Here is a 15732-nt window from a genome sequence, read left to right as displayed (position 1 = left end):
AGGTTCTACAATACAGTTCTAATGAAACAAATAATAGAATCAAAATATTTAATTTGAGGTTTATTTAACATTACAATGCATCTGAGCCAGATATGAACGGTGGCACTTGAGATAAAAGCAAGAAGTTGGATGGGACCTTGAGCAACCTGATATGGTTAAAAATGTCCCTGCTCATTGCAGGGACAAGTGACATTTAAAAGGTCTCTATCAACCCAACTATTCTGTGATTCTATTCTGATTTTGTGACTTTTGGGTATTTCAAATGCTCCTTCCAGAGTGTGGCCTCCTGGATCAGGTGAACAGGGAAGCCTGGCCCAGTGACAAGATTGGGTTCTCCTGCCCATCATGAGCGCACAAGATCTGAGGACACAATTTCTAGGATGAGGGCTGGCAAATCACTCTGCCCTCAGGCTGAAAAACCTTGCAGCTCAGGCTGAAAAAGTTCAGTGTTATCATAAAAACCCCAGATTTTTAAATATTTCAATATTTTACCTTCTGCAAAAATAATATTTTAAGTGGTTTATTCCATCAATACATTTTAATTTACTATTTTATTTTTGCCCTGAGATGGAGCAAAAACAAATGTTACAATAAAGAAAAAATTCCACATGTTGAGCAGATAAAATTAAAACCTCTTCAAGGAATACTCTCTGCTGCAATTAAGGAATGAAATCAAAAAAACCACAAAAACTATACAGGCAAAAACATTCCATAATCTAATGTATTTCCTTGTTCAGGTGGATTTTATAAAACATAACTTTAGTATCTGTTCTACACTTAAGAGTTTCAATCAAATGACCACACAAAACCAGTGGCTCAAGAAGTTAAATACAGCAGCTCTATGCAGCCACACTGCACTTGGGAGCAATTTGAGATCCCTTGCTCTTCAGGCAAAAACTCACAATCATTCCTCAAAGAACCTATATACAACAGCCAGAGATTAGAAGAACTGCCATTTTCTGACACTGTAGTAATTTTTGGGGAAGAGTTAAATGTTTCCTTCATTATTTTAATTTTTAAAAAAGTGATGAAAACATTCCTATAGGATTCTTTTAGGACAAACCTGTTCTGATTGCTGGAAGATTCAAGGAACTGCATATTCAAATAACTAGAAATGCTATTAAAAGGAGCAAAGAAGTCTATTTTTTTTTTTTAATCTTTAACCTTCCTCCTTTATAGAAGCCTTCAGAAGTTATGCTTCTTTAAACTCTGTGACTTCGAGGTTACAAAATAGTAACAGATCTTGAATCTGAACTGGGTTTTTTTGTTAATATTATGATCCTTGGTTTGTTTGTCTCCAGACTTATTTTTTAAGACTTTGTTCACCTGTGAAAGTAAACCAAGGTAATGAAAAAAAATTGGTTCAGCTGTGCTTATAATATCCACCACTTTGATGTAAGATCATGATAAATCAGCACAGTTACTGTACCTCTTTCTACTTTATTCAATTATCTGTTTTCTGAGTGCCCTGTTGGGCTATTTTCTCTTAAAATTCAGCACGCTTGCAATTTAATCTTCCCTCTCACACAGATGTCACGCACAAAGATGTACTTCTATTATTTCACACCCAAGAAGTAAAACAAATCTTAGTTCTGTTCCTTCCTATCACCTAGAGCACAGACATCAGCTGAAGGCCACTTTGAAATCCCACTTGCACTTGCCTACTCCAAAGTCCATGTTTTCAGCAGCTCTCACACACTGGTGAATGCAGAACTCCAAAATGTCTGAGAGCAGAGGCAGAAGGATGCAGGGGAGGCCTGGCTTAGCTGGGTAGAATGACCCAGCTCAGCAGACCATAATACTCCGTGTGTTCTGCCTTGATGTAACATTTTACCATTCACACTTCCTTACCTGGACTAAAATCCAACCTACAATGCAAATACATGGCTTTTTCTCTCACCAAAGTTAGTAACATACTTTCCATGGCTACGGGGATCCAGTGGGAGCACTTTAATACAGAAGCTTCTGGCCAGAACACAGTTCTGGAAAACACATTTAACTACAGTATTTTCTGCCCACACTTAGCACTGGCTTAGCACTCAGTGGCAAAACCCCATGGAATCTTGTTTCTCTTGAAAAATTTCTTATTCAGGACCTGATAAGCAAATACTAGCATAATTTTTGGTTCACGATTACTGTGAATATATCTATTTCTTTTTCGTCTAAGGAAAGTTTTTGAATACCTACACCTAGAATCTTTGTCCACATCAGAATTGTTCTATCATCCTTCAGAATACCCTCAGCACTGCAGTCTCCTGGCCCCATCAGTCTGTAAGGGAACCCAAGCATTATTCCGGGCTGCTGTTTGGACTTACTCAGTTTGCTCTTGTCAAAAGGGGCAGACCATACAAAGAATCAATTCAGATTAAACCAAAACCATTCTCTGACAGAAACCAGCAGCATTTGCTGAGGGAAAGAACGTAAAAATGGGGCCATAGATCATAACACTCACATTGGTGTGACCTTCCCAGCTGCCAGCCATCCATTACTGTGGAATATCCTCACATCTGCCAGGCCTCATACCAGCCTGGAGAGCTGACCCACCAACAGTGTCCCTCAGCAGATCCATGAAAAAACAGGAATCATCACTTTATTAATATTTTAAAGCCTTATATAATGGAATGGCAACATATTACTGTAGGTAAGATTATTTTAAAAAAAAAATCACCATCTGAAATCATCCTTTTTGTCTTTGCATCACTTGACTATTTTTTGGTAATTCATCCAACAAATACCATATGTGACTTTGAAAAAAATTCATACTGTGAAATCTGGAAGATACAGTCCAGAAGGACACTAAAGCTTTTTTTGCAAATCTGAGAAGTATTACTTTTTCTGATGCTACAGTAACATCTTCCTAACAAGCCCTTTAAATTTAAACACTGTCTTAAGAGAGTTCTAGGTCAACTTAAAAAGCACAGTCAAGCTCTTCAGAGGAATCCAGTTCATATTAAGCATGGGTAAGGATGGAACAGAAAAGGTGAACTAAAATTTTTATCTATTTCCATAATGACTTCTCACTTGCTGTGGTCTGTCCTACTTTCTTTCCCCTTAGCCACCCAGTAGTCTCTCTTGTAGGGAGAGAATTCTCAATGGTCTCTAAGGAAAATTCCCTAATAATTTTTTTATCCTAGAGCAACTTATCATCTTCATTAAAAAAAAAAAGCTTACATTTGCAAAAAGATATATTTGCACAAATAAGTTTTCACCTCCTGAGATGAAACCAAGAATAAAAAGCTAATTCTAATTTGTCACATATGGAGAATAACTACACACAGATAACATATGAACTGAGAAATTGCAGAGTGAATACAAAATTCATTCATGAGGTACCTGGGGACTCTGACAGGAATTTATATTTATTTTTTCTGTAACTATGCAATTATCTCACTGGTCTGTAAGGTAAGGTCCAGAGCTTAAGTCATTCTTTTGGGGAAGCATTGGCAATATTCATACTGAGGACCATCTCTGGAAAAGGAGGAATAACCTCTTTCAGTTTTCATGCAGTTGTAGAGCATCAGTTAGTGGATTTTTGGCACCAACCTGGTTTCAGAGAAATATTCAGTTCATTTGCATCTTCCCAAACATAGGTTTTACAGTCCTTCCTGGATGTCAGCAGACACCTACTCATTGGAGAAGAATGAAAACCAAACCCTCTAGCTCATCTAGATTTGTGCCATATCAAATTTTAAAAAGTAAGTGAATAAGACAAAGTATTTTTATTGCACAAGGCACTCCAAACAGCAGATTCAAGGCGATTTTAGGAATTTCTATCTAGTCTCATTTTAGAAACCCTGTTCTAACTATCTTACTTGGAAATGCCATGAATTCTTTGAGTAACCTTGAACGTGTACGCAAGTCACACCACTATGAAGTTTGAATTACAAGTTTTTCTAGTGTGTAAAATTCTGATGTCATCAAAGTGCTCAATTACCAACTAAATGAGTGAAATAAAGGTCTGAATTCTACAAAAATTCAAAGAATAACCAAAACTGCTGTGACCTATATTTTTCCATGCTGAAAGCATAAAGGGTGAACACTCACGTTTACTAAGTACAACAGCATTTACTTATAGTTGGGGACATGCTTAACTCTTTGCATTGGCAATCAGTACCAAAATTAAACAGACAGACTTAATCACAGCTTTCAGGTAATAAACTATTACAGAAACAGCTCTCCTTTGATTTATGAAGTGAAAAAAAATCATCATAATACCTGACACACATTATTCACAAATGAAATGTGACTAAAAATGAATTATGAATAAATATAATGGAAAATACTGTGGAATGAAGAAGAGGTAAGAAATTACTGAAATTCATCTTTTTCCAACACAGCTGCCAGTTCAACTTTTATTTACAAAGACTAGGAAGAAGAGCTGTTGCATACTGACTCCAACATAACAGTTAATATTAGAGTACTCTGACTCCCAGCTTAATAATGTGTGTTCAGGAAGAGTTGAACTGGCAGTCTGTAAATGGTTTGGGGGATTCTTTTTTTGGTTTTGTTGTTTTGTTTTGTTTTTTCTCAAGCTGGTGTTTAGTTGACATCTGTACAACTGGGGAGGGCTTTCCATAAGTTTCATGGCAATGATGAAGCTGGTCAAACAGAGTTCTGTTAGCACAGCTGAGAGGAGCTGAAGGGCTGGAAGGTGGGTAGAAATCCCAGGTATGAATGAGCCTTCTCTCAAAAGAAACTGCAGCAGAAAAGCAGGTTCTTCACACAAAGTTAGTATGCATTTTGGGGGATGAGACTTGACCAAAAGTAATCTGTCTCTGGGAAAGGTAATTAAGCATTCTGATAATTACTTTACTCCGACACTCTGGTAAAGATTACAGGTTATGGAAGGTCATGTGATCTTTCTGTGCACCTATTCTTTTACATAATAGTTGTTTTACTGAACTCTGCATAGAGTAGAATACTTGCTTTTCATTTGAACATGAACGTTGTCTAAACTTGGGGAGTGACTCAGGTGTGGCCAGCAGAACACTGCCCTCTGTTTCCCAGAGTGATATTCCCACACAAGGTAACATTCACACCCCATTCTAGGGGATCAGGGTTGTAAAATGGAACTCCATTAAACCACCAAAGCCCATCATCTGGCAAGAAGAATTCCCCACGCTGAGAAGAATTAAGCAGAGCATCTTTGTCAAATAGAAGGAAAACATGGGAGCTCCTGAACCAAGTCTATCTTCCAGACTGCAGCAGACACAATGGAAAACTGACTAGAAAGAAAACTTTAAAATATTTATTTGGTAATGCTTTGTCTTAAATAGAGCTAAAAATATTCTATAAAATCAGGCGAGCCCTGTTTAAATATTTGGTGTCTTAAATCCCCTTAAATCCAGGTACCCTGGACTAATACCAGTGGCATCAAAAAGAACTGAACCTGTAACCCCTCTAATTTACACCAAACACAGAAACAAATTCAAGAAAACTGGTAAAGATTCTCATTAAAGGTTCTATCTTATATGCTTCTCTTGAGAGCAGAGTCTCCTTGTGCAGGGATGAACTTTCATCTGAAAGGAAATTGATATTATTCTAATTCCAGATGGATGAAAAGAAAGACACTGAATGACAAGTGTTAGGTGGCCAAACATACGTAAGATAAATTCAGATTCTGGCAGTTTCATGCAGACTTAGGTGAAGCTCATCCCCTTTTAATGCACTACTATTTAATTAAGACTCTCTGGCATCAGCTTCCTTAAACTGCAAGTTAAGAGAAAGAAGCACAACCCCGCTCCTTTTACAACCTGCATAGTGGGTAGCTGATCCTTTCAGAGCTCTTCCCTACCTGCTAAACTGTGAAAATAGTTCCATAATCTGAAGAGGATAACATATTTTTCTAGAATTCTCCCAAGTAATTCTTCAATTAGGAAAGTTTGACAATTGGGTGTGATCAGTTCCTTCACTGAAGCTGAATCAGATCCTCCATCAAAGCTGTGTGTTCCACTTTCTGAAACAGCAGCCATTTGACAGCTGTTTATTCTCAAGCCTGTGTGTTGTGTCCATTTCCTCCTCCCTGCTCAGTTATTTACTTTCAGATTACAAACTCATTAGAGCAGGTGTTACTCAGAGAAACAAAAGCAAATGGACAGAAAATAACCCACCCTCATCCCTAGATCTTTGTTGGGCAGCAGAAAACCCAGGACATGTAGTACTAAAACAACCTTCCCATTCTGCTCTTCAAATGCCACATGATTATAGCATTATAAATTTTATATTGTCTGAAAGTGTGAGTGATTGCTTCCAAAGAACATGATTGTTTTATTTTTCTGCAGTTCTTACGATGGAAATTCACCAGACAGCATCAGTTAACTTTGGGTTTTCCTGCAAAATTTCAGTTTTAATTCTTATCATATTTATTCTGAATATGCAATTTTTATAGCTGCTTTTTGTCCTTGGAATTTATCCCCTGCATCGAACATATGTTGGTAAACTGTAATTATGAGCTGACCTAGTTAACTAAAATAAATTTCCAGGTAGGTAGTACTAACAAGAATATTTTAACTTTAAAATTGAGGCAAGACAAATTTGCAGAACCTGACCCCAGTTTTTAAGAGCAAAAAGAAAAAAAAAGGAGCAAAACAAAACAAACACAGCCAAACAGATACTTCTTGATGTATGTTTCCTTCCTTTAGGACATTAAGGTAAGCATTTGGATAGTCACCAGTGAGTACAGCCTTCTCCACCAAATGGAAGGAGTTGCATAATCCACAGATTGATGTCATGGAGACAAAAGCCAGTGTTTAGCTAAGAAGTTGGGCTGGGAGGTGTGGCCAGGTCTCAGAAGAGGCTTGGTGGAAGGTTTTGCTGGTTTGAGTAAGGCATTGACTGACTATACACTGAGACTTCTGAGTTTTGCTGAAATCTAGAACAGGAAGGAAGACTTCATGAGGTATTTGCGATATTTCTCACTGAAGCTATTTGATAGTTGACATGTACCACATCAGATATCAAATAAAGCTGAAACATAAGTATTTTATATATAAAGTATTCTACACTACAAATTTAAATTATAACAAACCATTTTTCCAAGAGAAATAAACAACAATGCATACATTCTTCAAAAAAAAAGAATAGACATTCACATTATTTGGTGGTGATTTATCCACATTAATCAAGGCCTATAACCTTTGATGTTATTTTGTTAATTCAGCACTAAAGTGCAAACACAATGTAATGTCTGACTTGTAAATCTACCCTGTAAGAGAGGCCAGATTAATAGGACACTATCTTTTACACAGACACAAGCCAAGACTTCATGCCTTTGAGACCTTAAGATAAATAGTGGCATAAACTAATCCTACCCCCAAAACGCATCTCCCTGTTGCACGTCATTGACACCAGCACTAATAACAACCTTGTAAACAAGGCTGTGGTTTAGGTCCATTTTTTTATATTTCGTCCAAACCAATACTCTTTAAAAAAGAAAGATCGACAGTCACTGTCAGGAATAGTGTAAAATTTTGTTACTGCCATTCTGTACTGCAAAGCTGCAGGCTGGTAGTCATTGAAAAAAACACAGACAATTGCTTAACACACAAACTCTTCCTCAGGCCTGAAGATGAGGCATGAAGTGAAGCAAAGTTGTTGCCTGAAACAACTGCTCTGAATTTAACTGAATTGTATCAACCAACTAAAAAAGTTGTAGAGAAAAGACAACTTCTGCTCTTGGTGCAGAGCAGAATAGTAAGAGAAGAGGCTATAACATCTTTACCCATTTTAGGGCAGCAACAGACAGACAGGTAATAATGTCCTGCAGAAAAATGTGAGCAGAAGATTTCTGTACACCAGAAATTCAAAACATCTCATTCAGCATCCACGACTGATTTTCATAAGGTACTCTGTAGAACATGTTGAGGTTCAAACTTGACAGGTCAAAGATTAATTGGGGAAGAGGGAGTAAAAAAAGGAGGCTACTTGTATCTGGATATTTCCTGAGCTTAGTTGAACTTGGTAAGTTCATTGCAATGCTTAGTGTGTGATTGGTCCCTGCTGCATTGTCTTCTTTGAGGACATCTGGAAGTCTGTGACATTTTGGGAGGCACATCTATCTCTGCACATTACCTTGTGCTTGCTGGCTGCGACTTCAAGCTTATGTAACATGCTGCTAAGCTATGACTGAAAGAAGAGACCTTACACCCACTATAACCAGCTGTACTTCCCATAAAACTTCTAGTTACTCATATACATGTAAAAACAGCTTGTTTAATCAATGTGTTACTTGGAAGCAAAATAGGTAGGCATTGTAAGCACTAACTCTCTGTCCAGATAGACTGTGTATCAACAAACTATGTTTGGTATTTAAGTACCATTTGCTGAAATAAACTACAGGGGAAAAAAACTACAGTAAGATGCAGTAATTTACTAAGCTAATTCTCAAGAAATTCCTTCTCAAAAGGAATAAAATCTATAAAGTTAAGTTCCTCTAATCTTTTCAGAAACTCCCTAAATGTTGGATGAGTACAGCTGTTCTGAATGGCAAACTCTTACTTGGAATGCAGTAATGTATTGACTCTGTCAAATGGCTGAGGTAGATCTAGAACCCTTCCACCACCTCACAAATAAAGGCCCTAAAACTCACATAAGAAAGCTCATTAATATATGTACACGTTAACATCCATTCCCTTCATGCTTTCACTTGACTGTCCATAACTCATATCTTCGTGGTCCCCTTCCTTCAGTTCTCCAGTACCAGACTCCCCTGCATTTTACTCTGTCTTGCCTGCAGACCTCCTGCACATTTACCTGTTTTTTTTCCTTTGCTTGCTCATTCTGTTATGCCCATTTCTCCCCTGTCTCATTTGGAGGTCACCTTCACTTGTTTGCAATTACTAGAGGTTGATTTTCTCAGAGAAATTTATTTCAAGTATTTCAAATATCCATCAGCCACCTCACTTCAGTTCCTCATGTGACAAACCTGCTTGATACTCACAGAACCTCCCTAAACAGCTCACTAGGCAAGACCGATAGATCTCAGAAAGCTTTTGAAGAAATGTAGCTGGTGATCCTCAAGCAACCTAACTCCAGTTTAAGCTACTTCATTAGTCTCCCCTAGTGGGGAAAGACAGATGAATCACTCTCCAAATGTGTTTAGCTCTCCCCAAGTTTAACCTGGTTTTTGAAGAGCTGAAGTGCAGCACCTACCAGGTATTGTAGGTATTTACAGATACTTGCCCTAGCCTGGGAAATGTATTAAGATAATACTAAGTGGAAAGCAATAGCTGCACTCAGGGAGACATTTATCTGACCTGTGTTAGATATGTACAGTTGGGTAGAATTAATTGAAATTCATATACTAGAAACAGGTTAAAAAGGAGCCTAGAGTGATTAGCTCAATTAATTACATTTAGTAAGATGATTCCCAACTGTTACATTGAGAGAAATAAATCCTTTCTATTCCCAGAGCAGTTTCTCATAGTGTATATGCATTTCTTGACTCCATTTATTTTTTCCACAGTTTTGGCCTGAAAGAATGAGTTAGTAGTTTTATTTTGCAAATCCCTTATCCTTTTAGTCACCTTCCTTCATTTTCTCATGCCTCAAACTGATCAACTGAACATCTCAGGTTTGCTGCTGCAATTGACTTTTTCTTCCAAGAGAAAAAGTAACTCCATTTAATCTTAAATTTATATCTTTACAGATCATATATAACTCACTAATCTCCATTTCTGATCTTCTATTCTAAAGATTTAATTTCTCATTCCATCCTTCAAACATCCACATTTCAAAATGCCTCTCTCTATTCCTTGGCTTCTCTTCTGCTTGCTTCCCTTCTTCATCTACTTCTTCACCTGCTTTCTCCTCATTTGCAAATATAAAATGGTTTGACCAACAATAATATTGCTCACTGCCTTCCTAGATTAATTAATAATGACCATGCTGAACCCAATCAAATACACATCCAGCTCAGCACTCCTGTGACGGAAGCTAGCAGTGAATTTTGTCTCTTGGAGACTTTCCATCCTCTGTCCAATTTATGACCAAAACCAAATCAGTCTTTCCTCCAGTCACTGAATTTCCTTCCAAATCTGCCTGCAAACAACAACACAGGTTTTAGAAAGACAGTAGGTACATTGATTTTGTATGAATAACTGCAGAGATTTTACCTAAATTTTCGGCTGCACTGTCAGTGGGATGAGACCAAAATATGTATCATTCTCAGGCAGCTGGAATATACACTGCCTTTTGACTTGCACAAGTCTTCTTATGGATTTGGATACATATGAATGATGGCAACCACCTACATCTGAGCTCATGTTCTTATGCTCTCTTTCCAGGCAGTGGAAATCTGACTGCCACAGGGGACCTCAGCTCCTGCTTCTCAATGAGCTCAGCACCCCGAGGGACTGCAGCTGCACCTTCCTGTCCGTGGCAGTCTCAGCACAGTGCTGTCTAGAACCCACACTGTTGACAGTCACAAAGTACACAGGCCACTGCCTGTCTATCAGCAGTGTGTCAACACGACCTGCCCTGGGCTGTTTTAGAGGAACTGCCCAAATGTTCCGGGATCTAACCACCAGCAGGAACGCAATTCCCTCTCAGCAGGCTGACTGACGTCATGGCACTGCGATGGTGCGCCGTGCTGAGGCTTAGAACTGCTGGGGTGCACTCAGGTAGGACGCAGAGACAAGCTTATCTTGCAAAAAGCTTCTCTGTTTTCTCTTAGTCAGTAAGACAAACAAGAACACAGAAAAACTCCCAAGAAATCCCATCCTATGACCAACCTTAAGAGCACCCTGCAACTGCTTCCTTTGACTGATAAAGAAATAATTCACTTCCCGTCCACTTGCAACTTTGAACACAAACAAGTTATAGCAAAAAAAGCTGTTGTAGAACAGTCATGGCACAACACAAATAATATTAATGCATGTTCTTACCTGTAATTCTGTGGAACTGACAGATAGACATGGCTTAATATCAATCTACCTTAAAGCTGCTTTTTAATGTAACTGATAACGTAAAATACGCAAAAATATTTTGATGAAGGGAAGAATCCATTTCCCTACACTTAAACCTTCACATTCTGAGCACACAGCCTTGTATTAATTAAATTATTTTGCTGTTATTTTTATTTTCTAGTATTATATCATAAATTACACTCCACCATCAATAATTACATCAAATAAAGGCGTTATTAAAAAACTAGAGTGCCTATGAGAAGTTATAAATTAATGCAACTGGAAAGTCAGGCAATTTTTTTGCACTGAACAGATGGTAACACTCCAATTCTCCTACTTTCTCAGCCAGTCTGCTACAAGCCTCTCACCAGAACTTTGATCCAAATGCTACTGAAGTCAATGGGAAGGTTGACATTGACTTCAGTGAGCTTCAACTCAATTGCTGCAAGAAGCAAAACTTCTGTCCTCATGCATCTTCAAAGCCATTAAGAGTGATGGCTAAGAACAACCGCTATGGTAGTTCTGTTCAGGTAACATCCATCCAACAAGAACTAACCCAAGCTAAACTTATTTGCTTTTCCCCATGAAACAACCATCGACAAAAGCTCTCTGTCATTGCCTCTTTTGGATAGCATTTGAAACATTGAATGAGATGTAAAAAATCTAAATAAAGAATTTTTTTCACCTGTCCTACTCTTTATTTCACTCTCTTGCTATTTAAGAATCAATACTGGAGAAATGCTTTTCACCAACAGTAACTGAAGTCCCTGCTCTTGCAGTTTCTTAATTCTGATCAACTTTAGCCACTTGGAACTCCTAACCCACTTGTAAAATATTTTTTCAGTGGTTAAATATGCACACAGTACTTTGTGAAAGTACTAAACTTAACATGCGACATTTTTTAAGCCTTTGAGTAAAGTTTCTATCCTCAATTACATTTAAATCCTAGAGAAATGTAAGACGCTGTCTTTGCTCACTGTATGTGTCAGAAAATCACAGCTAAAGGTTTAGGAGTATATTTCATATTTATAAGCTGAAATGTGACTTGTCTTTTTGTTAGCAAGTCAAAAACTAAACTCACACTCATTTGACAGACAAAATTTCTTCCTGTGATTACTTCAATACAACTCTGAAGGAACTTTTGCACAGTGTATGGAACCAATTTACAATGAGTGTGGAACAAATGTTTCGGGAAATCTCCACAGCATATCAATGTCCTCATTTAAGAGGAAAATGCAAACTGAAAAATGGGTTTGCACACAGCACAAAAGATCAAATTATATTGCAAAATCATATTGGCTGAAGGTTATAAGCATCATTTTACACATTAGAGGTCAATGTGAAGGCACTGCAGCAAGCACATTTACTCTCTTCTGAAACATATGAGGACAACTTCTGCTATAAAGTATTGCTGTTTTAGTACTAATGAAAGAACATGATTAAGAATGTTCACAGCTCACTTTGTTATTGAGTTCTCTATCTCACCCAGCCTACCTAAAATGAAAATAAAGTACCATTGCAACTTTCTGAATCAATTAGTCTACTTTAAAAGCTGTACAATGAAAATATTTCAGTATTTGGGAGCTGCAGTTTTTTACTGAAGGTACTGCTTAGTGTTATGACCATCAACAGAAGAATGGAATAACCCAAACCTTTGGAATTGAGCAAACATGATCAGAATGTATTTTTCCATAGATGATTACTTTGTAAAACACTTAAAAAGAAGTTCCATAATCTTAAATGAACTGTGTCTTACAAATGAATAAAGATTTCTTTAGAATATTAAACTCCCAACCCCAGTGTTTCATTAAAGACTAATGAATACTACTATGTATTTTGTTGATTTTTTCCTGTGGAAAAGATAAGAATATCTCTCCTGGCCTAGACCTAGGCAAGAAAATGAGAGAGGAAAAAGACTGTAGTTTTCCTTATTTGTTCACATTTAAAATGTTACTATAAATCATCACAGAATGATGAATGATGAAAGGTAAATGTCAAGAAATGGAAGAATATGTGCTTCTGTGGGTAATTACCACCTTAACAAAACACCTCCCCACAGGAACAATCTACAAAGTTTCAAGAATTATAGAGGCAGAAGAAGAAGAAGTAGAAATCTTGTATCTTAGTTAACTCCAACTTTAAATCTCCGAATTTCTTAAACAAGTTTTAATTATGTTGCAAATTAAAGGTCAACATTTAAAGATGCTCACTATAGTGGAAAGTGCAGACAAAAGTTGACCATAAGGAATGAAATTGGATTAATCCATCCCATGAAATGGTAAAGGTCATGAACTTCTGCTTCTGAAACAACTTTCAGGAAGAGTTCCTAAAATAAGGGGGGGGGGGGGGGGGGGGGGACCCAATAAAAATATGTTTCTACAATTACTTTGCTTTTAAGGCAGTTTTCAGCACACATTCTAGAGGTCTCATGATGCATCTATCTGTCTTCAGTTTTCAATTAAAGAAGATGGGACTGTGCACAAGAAGAAACCAAATTAGTATCTTTCACATATAACAACAAATAATTCCAAAACTTGGATACCTTGTACAATTACAGTAATGTCTTCTGATTGTGTCTAAAAATTGTACTCCAAAATTGAACAGAATCTACAATAATAAATAGTTTGAACTCAAGATTAATGAGATCTGAGACACTGGTCAATAAAAGAAATAAAGGAACTCTAATGGAAGAGACAGCTAAAACTGCTTCACTTCGAGCAATGCAAACATTTTCCTGCATCTTGTCAAACACAATCAATCTCTTCCCATCTTTCACAGAGAGCCCTGAGGTATCAGTGAGGTCCCTATCCCAGCAAGAAGTAGGAAGGTTCAGATTGTTCTGCTGCCCTTGAAATGCCTCCAGATTATACCCCCAGACCAGTGGATTCGCCGTGTAAAATCAAGGCTGCTCTTCCCCCAGACCCTTCCACGCAAGGACAGCCTTAGCAGGCAGGCATCCTTGCCGAGGCAGGAGCACAGGGAAGCTGGAGGGAAGTAACAAACACTCACACATTGTTTTAATGTTTCAGCTACAACAAATGAAAAAAATACTCTGTGACCCAAACTGATTTGCAGTTTGTGTTTGGGGAGAGAGAGTCAAAATCTGACTACTTCAAAAGCACAGTGCAGGCTGCTGCATTATTAAAGGTAAAAATTACAGCTATTACTTGCAATATTTTTATGCAAGCTTTCTCTTCAGCAGATTAGGAAAAACAGCCTATATCTATAGCAACCAGGAGAGAGGAGGAATGGATAAATCCTGTCCAAACCATTTCTCCTTAAAACCTTGCATCACTACCTTCACTACAGCAAGCATAATAGCTCATTTTTATTGCCACTTGACTGAAGCCTCATTAAAAACACGGTCAGCTGATTTTAATTCCTTCTTAATAAACAGAATGTACATGAGGAAAACTTCAACAATATTCCTCTGAAAGGCTTCCTTTGTTTCTTAAAGGAATTTAATTTTTTTTTGTCTTGGAAATAGATTTCTAAGATTTAGTTTGTTTAGCTTTCATTCTGATCTCCAAAACCGCCCAAAACCGCCCCAGGTAGATATTAAAATGGGGAAAAGCACAAAATTCTCTTAGTGATGACCTCCTTGACTTACATTCAGCTTTGAGAAGAGAGTGTAAGTGAAATTAAATTGACTCTGTTAATAGATATTAACATTAATAGACAATTCAGGTGAGCATAGAGTGCTGAGTGTCTCAGTGCAAGGAAAGGACTGCCAGGGAGAGAGTCACAGGAGAATTGGATCGATTTGAAACACACAGAGTTTGTTTTCAGGCGTGGGTCACTTCGGAGGTGGGGATGTTTAATGCAGATGGGACCTTCTAAACGAAGATGGGGTCGGTCGAGAACGTCTCAACAGAAAGCGGCTGCTTAATGGTTCGCACTGGGCAGCGCTGGGGATTTTCTGACAGCTCTGAAAGAGCCTTAACCCGGAGCCAGTGCTGACTTCCACCTCCAGCAGCATGAGTTAGAGGGAGGACTCCACCACAGATGCATCTGTGGGATTGTGGCCCGGAGATTTCCTGTCTCCTTCAAACATAAAGGCGCTTCAGCGGGCTGAATCCAGCAAACCGGGAGAAGGGTTAAATATTCGGAGGCTGGAAGCATTTTCGGGGACTCGCCACTGGCGCACCTCGGTTTTGGGGGCCTCGTGAGCGGAAGTTTTCAGCATGCGGGGACAGCGGGTGAGAGCGGCCCCGCAGGGGAGCCCCCGAGACGGGACACGCCGCTGGGGCAGGGCCGGGGGCAGGAGGTGCGAGGGGCCGGGAGCGGGTCGTGAAAGACCGGGGGACGGCGACAGGCAGCGGGAGGCGGTGCTGAGGCACCGGCGGACGGGGCCGCTTATCCGGAGCCGGCGGTGAGGGACCGGAGGACGGAGCTCCGTATCCCGAGCCGGCGGTGAGGGACCGGCGGACGGGGCCGCTTATCCGGGGCCGGCGGAGAGGGACGGGCGGACGGGCCCCTCGGCGTCCGCCGTGCGGGCGCGGCCGCCGGGGCCCTGCCGAGCTGCCCGCGGGGAAGCTGCGGGCAGCAGCGCGGGGAGCGCTCCCCGCAGCCCCGCGCCCCCCGCCCCTCGCCCCACTCACCGATCCGCGCCTCGGCGGCGGCCCCCGCGGACGGCGGCTGGATGCGCGGGGCGGCGGCGAGCACCTGCGGCAGCGGCGGCGGCGGCAGCAGCAGCAGCAGCAGCAGCAGCAGCGGGAGGACGGAGCCGAGCGCGCCCATCATGCCTGGCCCATCGCATGCCCCGCTCCCCTGCCCGCCGCCGCCAGCCCTCACTCCATGCCGCCCGCCCGCCCTGTGCCTCCCGCGG

The 15732-nt window shown here is 39.8% G+C and overlaps 1 protein-coding gene across 1 annotated transcript in view; it reads right to left on the bottom strand.

Moving 5' to 3' along the window:
• Positions 1-15732, bottom strand: part of PTPRN2 (protein tyrosine phosphatase receptor type N2) — a 634832-nt gene extending 619100 nt beyond the window's left edge. Inside the window, exon 1 of the mRNA XM_066200727.1 lies at positions 15506-15732. Coding sequence (XP_066056824.1) covers positions 15506-15647 — 142 coding nt within the window. The 5' untranslated portion in view covers positions 15648-15732. The remainder of the gene's footprint in view (positions 1-15505) is intronic.

This window comes from Chamaea fasciata, unplaced genomic scaffold (assembly GCF_029207755.1).
Source record: "Chamaea fasciata isolate MVZ Bird 193981 ecotype frontalis unplaced genomic scaffold, bChaFas1.0.hap1 SCAF_1, whole genome shotgun sequence".
Lineage (NCBI taxonomy): Eukaryota > Metazoa > Chordata > Aves > Passeriformes > Sylviidae > Chamaea > Chamaea fasciata.
This window is presented reverse-complemented; position numbering and strand designations above follow the sequence as displayed.